The sequence below is a fragment of the Oncorhynchus keta genome, chromosome 30 (genome assembly GCF_023373465.1).
Source record: "Oncorhynchus keta strain PuntledgeMale-10-30-2019 chromosome 30, Oket_V2, whole genome shotgun sequence".
Taxonomy (NCBI): domain Eukaryota; kingdom Metazoa; phylum Chordata; class Actinopteri; order Salmoniformes; family Salmonidae; genus Oncorhynchus; species Oncorhynchus keta.
The window spans coordinates 39,448,980-39,464,404 of NC_068450.1; the positions used below are offsets into that span (position 1 = coordinate 39,448,980).

General features: G+C 42.8%; 1 protein-coding gene across 1 annotated transcript; it reads right to left on the reverse strand.

Annotated features, from left to right (window-relative positions):
- Positions 1–65: 65 nt before the first annotated feature.
- On the reverse strand, positions 66–15,097 carry fgf2 (fibroblast growth factor 2). Its single transcript, XM_035744531.2, has 3 exons — positions 14,389–15,097; positions 7,944–8,047; positions 66–368 (listed from the first exon to the last, which is right to left on the reverse strand). Exons 1-3 carry the CDS (start codon positions 14,564–14,566, stop codon positions 183–185), a joined length of 468 nt encoding a protein of 155 aa, XP_035600424.1. The 5' UTR covers positions 14,567–15,097; the 3' UTR covers positions 66–182.
- Between the last annotated feature and the right edge of the window lie 328 nt (positions 15,098–15,425).

The following is a 15,425-nucleotide window of genomic DNA, read 5'->3' on the forward strand; positions in this document are numbered from 1 at the left end:
GGCCGCCAACTTTATGCACATTCACCATTGATTGAAATGCCTGCCATTGAAGAACCCAACTACAGGGATGATGTCACTGAGGATGAGTGAGCTCTGTCTTTTTCATATCTCGTTTGTTTGTTTGTTTGTTTGCACTGCAGCCAGGCTGAGTTTTAAGATTAGTAAAACAAGGTGAGCTCAGCTCAGCGTCTGGCTGACATGGGGAGAAAGAGAATGGCTTTTTGGCCCGGTCCAGTTTTGGATCCTGACTTGTGCTGGCCAGTCCTTTTCAGCGCCACATACATGTCAGGGTACTTCCGAGAGCGGTAGGTGTTGTAGTTGTTACTCTCCAACCTCTCCATGAAGTAGCATTCATCTGTTGTCCGTCTCTGAAGAGGGAGAGAACGAAGGAAAAACATTAATTTAATATCTAGAGGTTAATTTAATACACTTGATCTAGTTTCATATTGTATACCGAACCAATGATGAATGTCAATGAAACACTGTTTGTGTTTGTCTTATGCAATGAAACACAATGGGCCGGTTTCCCAGACCCAGATGAATAAATCTACTCCTGGATTAAAAGCCATGTTCAATAGGGAATGTCCACCAGTGCCAAGCTTTGGGCTATGATGTTTATTCATAGTATTAAACAATAACTCATTTCAAATCATGTACATAACTTAGCCTAGGTCCTAGCTACCAGGGGGGGAACGTGGAAATACTAATAGTTGTAATGTTAACTAATAGTTGTAATGTTAACTAAATGTTTAATCAAAGCTCTGTCTCGGTCCTTATGACATTTAATGAAAATAAGCCATTTAATGTTGACAGCATTTCATATAGTTCCTTTTTACATGCTCTGTGGAGAAAGAGGAAAAGCTTGTAATGTTGACATTTTAATGACGTTGATTTACTCTGTAAAACACCTCAGACCTCAATACCCCCATTGTTTCAGTGGAGACTCCAGAACAGTCAACTGCTGTTTAATGTCACACACTAATGAAGATATTATTCAGTAGTTCAACAGAAATCTTGCCAAGGCAAAGAGGTGAATTTATTTTTTAAGTAACTTCATTTCAAGTGGACAAATCCGTATTCAGTGTTCAATAATATATTTCCTGTATAGTTTTTTTCATTACACGAGTATGAATGGGAAAACTCACACTGTTTCCACAATGTGGAAGACCTGATGACATCAATCACATGTCTCAAATCTATGTTGCCAGCTGAGTTCGCTGCCCATGTCCTATCCAACAAGAGGGGGCCCGTTTTCCATTCAACCATGGCTACCTATAAAGGAGAACTGTTATGGCCTTAACCAACCCTACAAGGAAGCATTTCCTGGCACTTACAACAGGCATGGGAGAACCCAATAGGAAGTTCAATTCAGAGGTTAGGGAAACAGTAACTGTATTAATTTATATTTAACTCAAATCAATCCCCATGACCTAATATTTTCTAAATATATTGTATGAATATAGTCTATCCAAAGAGTGACATATGACAGTGATATCATGGAAACTTTGCTTAGGATTAGATCTATTATTAGGGGGAAGAGATTTGAGGTGAAAAGAACAATGCTTATACAGCAGCTTGTGACCCTGTACATAAGACTGGTGAGTGTGGCTAAGGACAAATAATACAATCCCAAACACATAGCGACCTACTTCCAGCAGGCTACAACTAAACTGGAGCTTTCCCTCACCCTGCGAGCAGCTTCTGAGTGATTGACCACATCAGTGACGGTGCAGTGCCTGTAATGTGTCTACCAGTGAGTGCCCAGCGGCTAGCCTGGTTACTCATTAGGAAGTGACAGGAAACACTTCCTGGGGTTTAAATACACTGTAGAGGAGCCCTCTGAACCACAAAACCACGTAAGTCAGTCATCACTGCTCACACTTCTCCAGTAGTCCAGAAGTACCTCCGTTCACTGCTAACACACACTTGGGAAAAAAGGGTTCCAAAAGTTTTTCTACCAAAAGCATTTTTATCTGAACAACACTTTTTGGAGAACGAGGGTTCTTTGTAAGAGAGTTTTACCTAGGGCCTTTTTTCATCCTAATAAACATTTTGGGAAGACTAAATGTTATTTGATGATTCTTTAGACACCAATAAATATTATTTGGAAGGAAATATGTTGCCCACCCCCCTTTTAAATAGTCCATGAGTATTAGTGTTTACATTTTAACATCAGCAGTTTAGCTAATCTGATAAATTTAAAACGGTAGGTGTGAGAATGTTTGAAACTGTACCTATATTATTGGAATATTTTTGCATGTACACTACATGACCAAAAGTATGTGGTACCTGCTCGAACATCTCATTAAATAATGGGCATTAATATGGAGTTGGTCCCGCCTTTTCTGCTATAACAGCCTATACTCTTCTGGGAAGGATTTCCACTCAATGTTGAAACATTGCTGCTGAGACTTGCTTCCATTCAGCCACAAAAGGATTAGTGATGTTGGGCACTGATGTTGTGAGATTAGGCCTGGCTCACAGTTGGCGTTCCAATTCATCCAAAATGTGTTTGATGAGGTTGATGTCAGGGCTCTGTGCAGGCAAGTCAAGTTCTTCCACACCGATCCCGACAAACCATTTCTGTATGGACCTCGCTTTGTGCACGGGGGCATTGTCATGCTGAAACAGGAAAGAGCCTTCCCCAAACTGTTGTTTTAAAGTTGGAAGCACAGAATCGTCTAGAATGTCATTGTGTCAATAATGTAGTGTTAATATTTCTCTTCAATGGAACTAAAGGGCCTAGCCTGAACCATGAAAAACAGACCCAGACCAATATTTCTCCTCCACCAAACTTTACAATTGGGACTATGCATTCGGGCAGGTAGCGTTCTCCTGGCATTCGCAAAACGCAGATTAGTCCGTTGGACTGCCAGATGGTGAAGTGTGATTCATCACTCCAGTGACGTGTTTCCACTGCTCCAGAGTCCAATGGTGGCGAGCTTTATACCACTCCAACATGATGATCTTAGGCTTGTGAGCGGCTGCTCGGCCATGGAAACCCATTCCCTAAAGCTCCCGACGAACAGTTGTTGTGCTGACGTTGCTTCCAGAGGTAGTTTGGAACTCGGTAGTGAGTGTTGCAACCGAGGACGCACTTCAGCGGTCCCATTCTGTGAGCTTGTTTTTTTTTATTTTATTTTTTTATTTTACCTTTATTTAACTAGGCAAGTCAGTTAAGAACAAATTCTTATTTTCAATGACGGCCTAGGAACAGTGGGTGGGGGACTAGTAACCGGAAGGTTGCGAGTTCAAACCCCCGAGCTGACATGGTACAAATCTGTCGTTCTGCCCCTGAACAGGCAGTTAACCCACTGTTTCCAGGCCGTCATTGAAAATAAGAATGTGTTCTTAACTGACTTGCCTGGTTAAATAAAGGTCAAATTTAAAAAATAATAATAATAAATTAAATGTCTTTGAGATGCGATGTTGGTGAACGAATGATCTCTGCATGTGTATTTCCCACCGTGATATGGGGGGGTGCTTTATTTAGAAAAGGCACACTTAACCAGCATGGCTACCACAGCATTCTGCAGCGATACGCCATCCTATCTGGTTTGGGTTTAGTGGGACAAACACTTGTTTTTCAACAGGACAATGACCCAACACACCTCCAGGCTGTGTAAGGGTTATTTTACCAAGAAGGGGAGTGATTGAGTGCTGCATCAGATGACTTGGCCTCCACAATCCCCCGACCTCAACCAAATTGAGATGGTTTGGGATGAGTCCGAACGCAGAGTGAAGGAGAAGCGGCCAACAAGTGCTCAGCATGTGGGAACTCCTTCAAGACTGTTGGAAAAGCATTCCAGGGGAAGCTGGTTGAGAGAATGCCAAAAGTGTACAAAGCAGTCATCAAAGCAGCTTTAACACTTTTTGGGTTACTACATGATTCCATGTGTGTTATTTCATACTTTCTTCACTATTATTCAATGTAGGAAATAGTAAAAAATGAAGAAAACCCCTTGAATGAGGTGTTCTAAAACTTTTGTTTAAGTATTAAGACCCTTTACTATGAGACTCGAAATTGAGCTCCTATTCCCATTGATCATCCTTGAGATGTTCCTACAACTTGGTTGGAATCCACCTGTGGTAAATTCAATTGATTGGACATGATTGGTCCATATAAGGTTGCAGAGTTGACAGTGCATGTCAGAGTAAAAACCGAGTCATGATGTCGAAGGAATTGTCCGTAGAGCTCGGAGACAGGATTGTGTCGAGGCACAGATCTGGAGAAGGGTAACAAAAAAAGTCTGCAGCATTGAGCTTGCCACCCAGCCAAACTAAGCAATCGGGGGAGAAGTGCCATGGTCAGGGAGGTGACCAAGAACCTGATGGTCACTCTGACAGCGTTCCAGAATTCCTCTGTGGAGATGGGAGAACCTTCCAGAAGAAAGCCATCTCTGCATCACTCCACCAATCAGACCTTTATGGTGAAGTGGCCAGACGGAAGCCACTCCTCAGTAAAAAGCACATGACAACCCGCTTGGAGTTTACCAAAAGGACTCTCAGACCATGAGAAACTAGATTCTCTAGTCTGATGAAACCAAGATTGAACTGTTTGGCCTGAATGCCAAGTGTCACGTGTCATGTCTGGAGGAAACCTGGCACCATCCCTACGATGAATCATGGTGGCAGCATCATGCTGTGGGGGTGTTTTTCAGTGGCAGGGACTGGGAGACTAGTTAGGATCGAGGGAAAGATGAACAGAGCAAAGTACAGAGAGATTCTTAATGAACACCTGCTCCAGAGTGCTCAGGACCTTAAACTTGGGTGAAGATTCACCTTCTAACAGGACAATGACCCTAAGCACACAGCCAAGACGATGCAGGAGTATCTTCGGGACAAGTCTCTGAATGTCCTTGAATGGCCCAGCAAGAGCCCGGCCTCGAACATTTCTGGATAGACCAGAAAATACCTGTGAAGCGACGCTCCCCATACAACCTCACAGAAGTTGAGAATATCTGCAGAGAAGAATGGGAAGAACTCCCCAAAAACAGGTGTGCCAAGCTTGTAGCGTCATACCCAAGAAGACTCGAGGCTGTAATCGCTACTAACGGTGCTTCAACAAAGTACTGAGTAAAGTGTCTGAATACGTATGTAAATGTGATAATTCAAAAAATACATGTTTATAACTTTGCAAAAATGTCTAAAAACCTGTTTTTACTTTATCAATTTATTATTGTACGTAGATTGATGAGGGGGGAAACGATTGAATCAATTTTAGGATAACGCTGTAACGTAACAAAATGTGGGGAAAGTCAAGGGGTCTGAATACTTTCCAAATGCATTTTACATAGCGTACTGACATAGAAATCATGGCAAAGATAAACTGTCTTTCAAATTAATATTTGTGATTTTATTGAGCAGAGAGTAGAAGGGAGTCTGAGTGAACCAACAGTGTATTGTATTGTACACAGCAAATTGGCCAGTCCTAGTTTACCTAGTTTTTTTCAGTGTAACATTTCTAGTGATTCAGGAGTTAAATTAACACTCACTGACTCAGCGGTGTTAAAGAACTCCAGTCTTGGTCTTAATAAGCCGAGTTAAGAGTGAGAGTAAAACACTCAAAACCATGCCCATCATCATATTTCCCAGCATGCTCTATTGCAGGTTGATTTTCAGAATTGTTTGTTTCAATTTCTGTGTTTTTGTATTTATTGGTCGATTAATGTTATTCTACACAAAAATAAATCATTTTTGCTGGAAAAGGAGAGGGTTATAATTGGTATACACCAGAGGTGCAGAGACCGATACATAAACCTCAAAGTGCTGAAGAGCCTGTACACCAAAGCGAGCATCTCCTTCTCATTAGTAGTGTTTTTGATATGAGGCCAATTTCTTTGAAAAGTACCCCACAGGATGCTCAACATTGTTATCGTCTTTCTCTCGGAGCACAGCCCCTGCACCTACACCGCTGGCATCGGTTTACAGACAAGACAGACGCTGGAAATCCAGAGCAAGCAGATAGCACCGGAGCTAGAGACCAAACGGGTCTTTTTCTTCTCAAAAGCCTCCTGACAGTCAGGGCTCCAACAGAAAACGACTATCGGACTGGTCAAATTTGTAAGTGGCACAACAACCTTGGCAAAGTTCTTGCAAAAAGCCTGGTCGTAGCCAGCCATTCCCAAGAATCAGCACAGTTCCTGGCAAGAAGCTGGCACTGGGAAGTTATTGATTGCCTCCACTTTTACCAGGACCGGTCGGTCTTTCCCTTGCCCCACCACCTTCCCGAGATATTTAACTGTTGCTCAGGCAATTTTGCTCTTTGTCAGGATAACTGTCAGGTTGGCAGCTGCGAAACGCCTGAATAGACTCAATATCCTGAAGGTGCTCAATATCCTGAAGGTGCTGGGGCCTGCCAATATTTCTTTAGCAGATCCAACTTGCTAACGTACTTAGCAGCGCCAACACAGTCCCCACGTCGACCCTGAGCAAAGGGTACGAGTCCAACTTTGTAACGGCGTGGAGTTTCCGAAAATCAGAACAAAACCACAGGACCCATCCGCCATAGGTACTAATATACAGGGCGAACTCTACGGACTGTTACCATATTGTGCTATTGCCTTGCTCAAGAATATACTGTACCTCACTGCGGAGTTTCTCTCATTTCAGGGTTCACTCGATAGGCATCTACTTTTACTTTAATACATTCCTAGAGAAAATATTGTACTTTTACACCATACATTTTCCCTGACACCCAAAAGTACTTGTTATATTTTGAATGCTTAGCAAGATAGGAAAATGGTCCAATTCACACACTTATCAACAGAATATCCCTGGTCATCCCTACTGCTGCTGATCTGGCGGACTCACTAAACACACAAGTGTTGGTGTGCCCCTGGCTATCCGTAAATTAAAAAACTAAAAAATGGTGCCATCTGGTTTGCTTAATATAAGGATCACATTTTTGATCCTTAAGTATATTTTAGCAATTACATTTACTTTTTATCCTTAAGTATATTTTAAACCAAATACTTTTAGACTTTTACTCAAGTAGTATTTTACTAGGTAACTTTTACTTTTAGTTGAGGAATTTTCTATTAAAAAGGTATCTTTACTTTTACTCAAGTATGACAATTGGGTACTTTTTCCACCACTTTTGAGTTGGCACATTGAGAATAAACCCTGATATTCTAAAAGCAGTGCAACAATGTCGCCTTTTTTCACCGGAGACAAGTGTGCCAAAAAGACAGAATCTCTAAATTACTCAGCCGTCCCACAGACACAGGGTGTCTAGGGCTATGATTCTCACTTCGGGTGCGAGAGGTCCTGGGTTCAAATTTTGTTACGTTCCCCAGTAAGAAAACCAAAAATTGTTGCTCAAACAGAAAAGAGAACTAACAAAGAGTCACTGACAAAAACTAAAACAAAAAGACACTCATGGGGGTGTCCACTGAAAGTTGACTAGCAACAACAACTGGAACCTAAAGACCAATAGTGAGTGCCCACTAAATTTTCCCAAGAACAGGCTAACAATAAAACACAAACCAAGCTTAAAGACAGGAAGCAAACCAAAAAGTAGAGCAGAACAAAAACAGGGAAGATCAGATAAATGGTTTGTCTAGAAATCAAATCAGAAGCGTAAACTAAAGGTGTTAACCCTCCACATCTCAAGACAACTGGAGCACTGAGCCAGCCACTGTTAAATAGCACCTGGGCCAGCACAGGTGAAACACATACTGACTATATTGAGGTGACACCAATCGGTGCATCCTATGTGCTAAAAGTCCAACCTCATAACACAAATGGAAAAACCAAAACCTGTAACAGTATGACAACATAATATTTGCTTTCAGCATAACTGAATTAAAACCCTTTATCTTAGGCATGATAATGTCCTTGTTATAGTAAAGCATGAGTTGTTGATCGTGACAATATCAAAGCAAATGGAATGGAGTTTCCTTGTGAACGGTGCTGCTCAAATGAAGGTGAGGCTCACTCACCGTTCCAAACAGTCTTCCATCTCCATTCATGGCCAGATAACGGTTGGCTGAGACCCCTTTGATCACTACCTCCCCCACTGAGGTCGCCTGGAGTTGAAGCTTGACTGAGGAGAGGAAAATGTTTTAGTGTCACAGTAAACTCCATTTACTCTATACTGAACAATCAGTCAATTGAAATAAATTCATTAGGCCTTCATCTATGGATTTCACAACTGGGCAAGGGCGCAGCCATGGTAGCCAGGACCTGCCAATTAGAATTCATTTTTTCCCCACAAAAGAGCTTTACTCCTCCGTTTTATCAGCTGTCTGGGTGGCTGGTTTCAGACAATCCCGTAGATGAAGAAGCCAGATGTGGAGGTCCTGGGCTGGCATAATTACATGGGGTCTGCGGTTATGAGGCCGGTTGGACATACTGCCAAATTCTCTAAAACGACGTTGGAGGCGGCTTATGGTAGAGAAATTAACATTCAATTCTCTGGCAACAGCTCTGGTGGACGTTCCTGCAGACAGCATGCCAATTGCACACTTCCCCAAAACTTGAAAACATCTGTGCCATTGTCTTGAGTGGCCTTTCATTGTCCCCAGTAGAAGGTGCACCTGTATAATGATCATGCTGTTTGATCAGCTTCTTGATATGCCACACCTGTCAGGTGGATGGATTATTTTTGGAAAAGGATAAATTCTTGCTAACAGGGATATACATAAGTCTGTGCACAAAATTTGGGAGAAATAAGCTTTTGTGCATATGTAACATTTCTGGGATCTTTTATTTCAGTTTATGAAACATGGGACCAACACTTTACATGTTGCGTTTATTTATTTGTTCAGTATAGAATAGATGTAATACACTGAGTGTACAAAACATTAAGAACAGTCTGTCATGGAAAGAGCAGGCGACCAGGTGATAACTATGATCCATTATTGATGTCACTTGTTAAATCCACTTCAATCAGTGTAGATGAAGGAGAGGATACAGGTTAAAGCAGGTTATTTTTAAGCCTTGAGACATAGATTGTGTATGTGTGCCATTCAGAGGGTGAATAGGCAAGACAAAATATTTAAGTGCCTTTGAATGCGGTATTGTAGTACTTGCCAGGTGCAGCGGTTCGTGCCAAAAACTGCAACCCCACTGTATTTTTCACGCTCAACAATTTCCCGTGTGTATTAAGAAAACTCCACCTCCCAAAGGACATCCAGCCACCTTGACACAATTGTGGGAAGCATTGGAGTCAACATAGGCCAGCATCCCTGTGGAACGTTTGACACCTTGTAGAGTCCATGCGCTGACAAAATGAGGCTGTTCTGAGGGCAAAAGGGGGGGGGGTGCAACTCAATATTAGGAAGATTTTCTTAATGTTTGGTACACTCAGTGTTATTAATGGTGTTGAAAAGAGACAGATATAGCAAACATATATTATATTAAATAAGCAAGATTTTAATTATTTTTTTATTTCACATTTATTTAACCAGGTAGGCTAGTTGAGAACAAGTTCTCATTTACAACTGCGACCTGGCCAAGATAAACGCATAGCAGTGTGAACAGACAACACAGAGTTACACATGGAGTAAACAATAAACAAGTCAATAACACAGTAGAAGAAGAAAAAGAGAGAGTCTATATACATTGTGTGCTAAAGGCATGAGGAGGTAGGCAAATAATTACAATTTAGCAGATTAACACTGGAGTGATAAATTATCAGATGGTCATGTGCGGGTAGAGATACTGGTGTGCAAAAGAGCAGAAAAGTAAATACAAACAGTATGGGGATGAGGTAGGTAAATTGGGTGGACAATTTACCGATAGACTATGTACAGCTGCAGCGATCGGTAAGCTGCTCAGATAGCAGATGTTTAAAGTTGGTGAGGGAGATAAAATCTCCAACTTCAGCGATTTTTTTAATTAGTTCCAGTCACAGGCAGCAGAGAACTGGAAGGAAAGGCGTGCTACGGGTGGGTGTTGCCATCGTGACCAGTGAACTGAGATAAGGCGGAGCTTTACCTAGCATGGACTTGTAGATGACCTGGAGCCAGTGGGTCTGGCGCCGAATATGTAGCGAGGGCCAGCTGACTAGAGCATACAGGTCGCAGTGGTGGGTGGTATAAGGTGCTTTAGTAACCAAACGGATGGCACTGTGATAAACTGCATCCAGTTTGCTGAGTAGAGTATTGGAAGATATTTTGTAGATGACATCGCCGAGGATCGGTAGGATAGTCAGTTTTATTAGGGTAAGTTTGGCGGCGTGAGTGAAGGAGGCTTTGTTGCGAAATAGAAAGCTGACTCTAGATTTGATTTTAGATTGGAGATGTTTAATGAGTCTGGAAGGAGAGTACAGTCTAGCCAGACACCTAGGTACTTATAGATGTCCACGTATTCTAGGTCGGAACCATCCAGGGTGGTGATGCTAGTCGGGCCTGCGAGTGCAGGCAGCGAACGGTTGAAAAGCATGCATTTGGTTTTACTAGCGTTTAAGAGCAGTTGGAGGCCACGGAAGGAGTGTTGTATGGCATTGAAGCTCGTTTAGAGCTTAGATAGCACAGTGTCCAAAGAAGGGACAGAAGTATACAGAATGGTGTCGTCTGCGTAGAGGTGGATCAGGGAATCGCCTGCAGCAAGAGCAACATCATTGATATATTAAGAGAAAAGAGTCGGCCCGAGAATTGAGCCCTGTGGCACCCCCTTAGAGACTGCCAGAGGACCGGACAACATGCTCTCCGATTTGACACACTTAACTCTGTCTGCAAAGTAGTTGGTGAACCAGGCAAGGCAGTCATTAGAAAAACCGAGGCTACTGAGTCTGCCGATAAGAATATGATGATTGACAGAGTCGAAAGCTTTGGCCAGGTCGATGAAGACGGCTGCAAAGTACTGTCTTTTATCGATGGCGGTTATGATATCGTTTAGTACCTTGAGCGTGGCTGAGGTGCATCCATGACCAGCTCGGAAACCAGATTGCACAGCGGAGAAGGTATGGTGGGATTCGAGATGGTCAGTGATCTGTTTGTTGACTTGGTTTTCGAAGACCTTAGATAGGCAGGGCAGGATGGATATAGGTCTGTAACAGTTTCGGTCCAGGGTGTCTCCCCCTTTGAAGAGGGGGATGACCGCGGCAGCTTTCCAATCCTTAGGGATCTCAGACGATACGAAAGAGAGGTTGAACAGGGTGTTAATAGAGGTTGTGACAATGGTGACAGATAGTTTCAGAAATAGAGGGTCCAGATTGTCAAGCCCAGCTGATTTGTATGGGTCCATGTTTTGTAGCTCTTTCAGAACATCTATCTGGATTTGGGTAAAGGAGAAGCTGGGGATGCTTGGGCGAGTAGCTGCAGGGGGGCGGAGCTGTTGGCCGAGGTTGGAGTAGCCTGGAGTAAGGCATGGCCAGCCGTTGAGAAAAACTTGAAGTTTTCGATTATCATGGATTTATCGGTCGTGACCGTGTTACCTAGCCTCAGTGCAGTGGGCAGCTGGGAGGAGGTGCTCAAAATATAAAAACGAAATAACGATGTAACAATATTTTTATATTGCAGTAATGGTTTATTGAAAGTCAAGTATTTAGTTGAAGAGAAGCACCCAGATTATAATACTTTTTGTAGAGTCAGATAAGCCTACATGTGCTGTGCCAACGGAGCATATTTCAACAACATATTTTTAGCATAGTTCAAAAAACAAAATGAGTTCCTATCAAACTGGCCTCATAAGGCAAAATGGCAAGACAGTACATTGTAAACATATATACAGTATATCACAAAAGTGAGTACACCCCTCACTGTAAATATTTGAGTATATCTTTTCATGTGACAACACTGAAGAAATGACACTTTGCTACAATGTAAAGTAGTGAGTGTACAGCTTGTTTAACAGTGTAAATGTGCTGTCTAAACCTCTGGCAACAAAAGTGAGTACACCCCTAAGTGAAAATGTCCAAATTGGGCCCAATTATCCATTTTCCCTCCCCGGTGTCATGTGACTCGTTAGTGTTACAAGGTCTCAGGTGTGAATGGGTAGCAGGTGTGTTAAATTTGGTGTCATCGCTCTCATACTGACTGGTCACTGGAAGTTCAACATGGCACCTCATGGCAAAGAACTCTGAGGATCTGAAAAAACTAAATTGTTGCTCCTTACATAAAGCTGGCCTGGGCTATAAGAAGATTGCCAAGACCCTGAAACTGAGCTGCAGCACGGTGGCCAAGACCATGCAGCGGTTTAACTGGACAGGTTCCACTCAGAACAGGGCTCGCCATGGTCGACCAAAGAAGTTGAGTGCCCGTGCTCAGCGTCATATCCAGAGGTTGTCTTTGGGAAATAGACGTATGAGTGCTGCCAGCATTGCTGCAGAGGATGAAGGGGTGGGGGGGTCAGCCCGTCAGTGCTCAGACCATATGCTGTACACTGCATCAAATTGGTCTGCATGGCTGTCGTCCCAGAAGGAAGCCTCTTCTGAAGATGATGCACAAGAAAGCCCGCAAACAGTTTGCTGAAGACAAGCAGACTAAGGACATGGATTACTGGAACCATGTCCTGTGGTCTGATGAGACCAAGATACATTTATTTGGTTCAGATGGTGTCAAGCGTGTGTGGCGGCAACAGGGTGAGGAGTACAAAGACAAGTGTGTCTTGCCTACAGTTGGTGGTGGGAGTGTCATGGTCTGGGGCTGCATGAGTGCTGCCGGCACTGGGGAGCCACAGTTCATTGAAGGCACCATGAATGCCAACATGTACTGTGACATACTGAAGCAGAGCATGATCCCCTCCCTTCGGAGACTGGGCCGCAGGACAGTATTCCAACATGATAACGACCCCAAACACACCTCCAAGACGACTACTGCCTTGCTAAAGAAGTTGAGGGTAAAGGTGATGGACTGGCCAAGCATGTCTCCAGACCTAAACCCTATTTAGCATCTGTGGGGCATCCTCAAATGGAAGGTGAAGGAGTGCAAGGTCTCTAACGTCCACCATCTCCGTGATGTCGTCATGGAAGAGTACTCCAGTGGCAACCTGTGAAGCTCTGTTGAACTCCATACCCAAGAGGGTTAAGGCAGTGCTGGAAAATGATGGTGGCCACACAAAATATTGACACTTTGGGCCCAATTTGGACATTTTCACTTAGGAGTGTACTCACTTTTGTTGCCAGCTGTTTAGACATTAATGGCTGTATGTTGAGTTATTTTGAGGGGACAGCAAATTTACACTTATACAAGCTGTACACTCACTACTTTACATTGTAGCAAAGTGTCATTTCTTCAGTGTTGTCACATGAAAAGATATACTCAAATATTTACAAAAATGTGAGGGGTGTACTCACTTGTGATAAATATATATAGTATATCAGAGGCATCTGTATGCACTTAGGGTTTGTGTAATGACTAATGTCATGAAGATCCATTCCTCTCTGAATATATACATAATTAGTAGTTGTTACGTGCAAGGGAGCATGGAAGTTTACTAAACATCTGTGCAATAGGTCTCGTGATCTCATCTCTAAGTGAAACTTTCTCTTTCAGCCATGGTTAATTTCATCATCCCTTGCTTTAAATCATAGGGAGAATGCAAATTGGTACGTCAACAGTGTTCTATTTGAATGAATGGTCATAACAGAAAATGAGGTTCTCTTCCAGTTTCATGTATTTGTTATTACATACACTTATAGAATATATGCCTTATTGAGTAAGGATAAATGGTACTGTAAAGCACATGATGCCAATTTTTGGGCAGTAATTGAAATGACTAATGTCTGTCGTCTACACTCTTAGTAGTTAATTGCTTGTGATTTTGGACAGCTGTTTGAGTGCACCTGTTCCATGTCCCATCCCTTATCACCCAAGGATCTACTGAGCAGTGCTTCCTGTGATGAAAACCCCTTCTTCGACATGGGCCCCTTCTACCAATTACTGATGAATTCTGAGAAACATAGATTGAAGAAAAAAACAACTAGATCGTGAGTGATGAGGTGGTTTAAATGTGTCAAGGGCAAACCTTACACATTACTTGTTGCATGTTACATTTAAAGCTAATCAATAACACTCCAATATATATTATACTGAAGTGATAAAGACACAAACCTAGATCCTCAATTACTATCAATGGCCTTTACTTATGTGAACTCAAGAGTTGGTCTTTGTATCAATACACATTTCACACGGAAGTTGTCATTTTATTTCTGGACATTTCAATTACAAGTGATGTAATAGCAGTGCCTTTTTAATGTATGGCAGTGTTACACACCCAGGTGACTTGAATGAGATCAAAATATACACTTACCACATTAATGAAAGCACTTGCAAAGGCTAATGTACAAGAACTAGACAAACTTAATTGAATGTTGGAGAAGTCATAAACGCATGCATTGAAATTCACTTTAGTCCTCCATGATTTCCCGGTTACTTCACTGTCGCCCTTACAAAGCATAAAGAAGCTTTGTCTGCCATGCAATGGACTGGAACCACTTACTGTGGGGGTCGTTCTTCTCTCGGATCCCGTCCACGCTTCCATTAGAGTTTATCCTCAAGAAGTAGCCCCCGTTTTTACAGTACAGCCTCTTGGGCTCCTTAAAGTTTCCTGGAGGGAAGCCGCCACTGCCTCCATCTTCAGGTGTGGCGGGTAGAGTGGTGATTTCTCCTGTAGCCATCTCTTCCCTTTTTCTCTGCTGCTGCTGTGTGTTAGCAGTGCAGCAGCCCTACGGTGGCCTCACGCTAACTGCTGTTCCCTCCCTCCTCCAGCAAGCCTCACAGAGCCTGATTTTAGTTAACCACCAGAGTCAGATAGTTTGTTTGAGAACCCCCCCTCTGGTGCAACATGACGCCTACTCTCAAGCCGAGAGGAAATGAAGCGCAAACGACACTTGGAAAGGTGCTTGTTATCCTCGATGGCAAGGTCCACCCCTCTCTGGTCTCTTCTCGTTCCTTTAAGAAAGCCTAAGAGTTGATATTCGAAAGTAGTTTGAATGGAGATTTGCGTGTTCCCCCCTCCATAGTCTTCTTCGTCCACTCTGAAAAGTTTATAGCAGGGCAGCTGGCTGAAATCTGGAGAGGCTTCCCCTGTGGGCCTCAGATAACGTGCGCCCTCCAATGCGAGTACAGACACACCGACACTTGCACAAGCCCACTTTGACGTTGTAACTGAACCAGCCAACCCTGCACAGCACTAGCAGAGAAAAGACTGGGCTTACTGACAGACCTGCGTCATAAAAGACCCTGGGCTGGTGCAACCTGAGACCAGTAGAGGCTTCAGCTTAGCCCCACAGCTTGGAAGAACTTTTGAGCAGAATCAGTGATTATGTGCTATGTTATTGAAGAACAACAACAAAAATGCAGCAGAAAGTACAACAGAGTAAATTACAATGGGCTTGTCTAATTTAACAAAAGTAAATTGACTATTTGAATGGCCCCTTCAAACAGAAACTCTGCGTTAAGTCGTGAATTGAATAAAAGCTGTTTCTATGAAGTATGCCATTTAGACATGTTGTCTAATCAATTTTAATCTGAGTC

What these genes read in the sequence shown, in the direction of transcription:
- fgf2 (XM_035744531.2), bottom strand. Translation starts at nt 14,566, where the DNA reads ATGGCTACAGGAGAAATCACCACTCTACCCGCCACACCTGAAGATGGA. An exon ending in AGAGAAGAACGACCCCCACA is followed by an intron (nt 8,048 to 14,388) that starts GTAAGTGGTTCC and finishes TCCTCTCCTCAG; the next exon opens with TCAAGCTTCAACTCCAGGCG. An exon ending in ATGGAAGACTGTTTGGAACG is followed by an intron (nt 369 to 7,943) that starts GTGAGTGAGCCT and finishes CTCCCTCTTCAG; the next exon opens with AGACGGACAACAGATGAATG.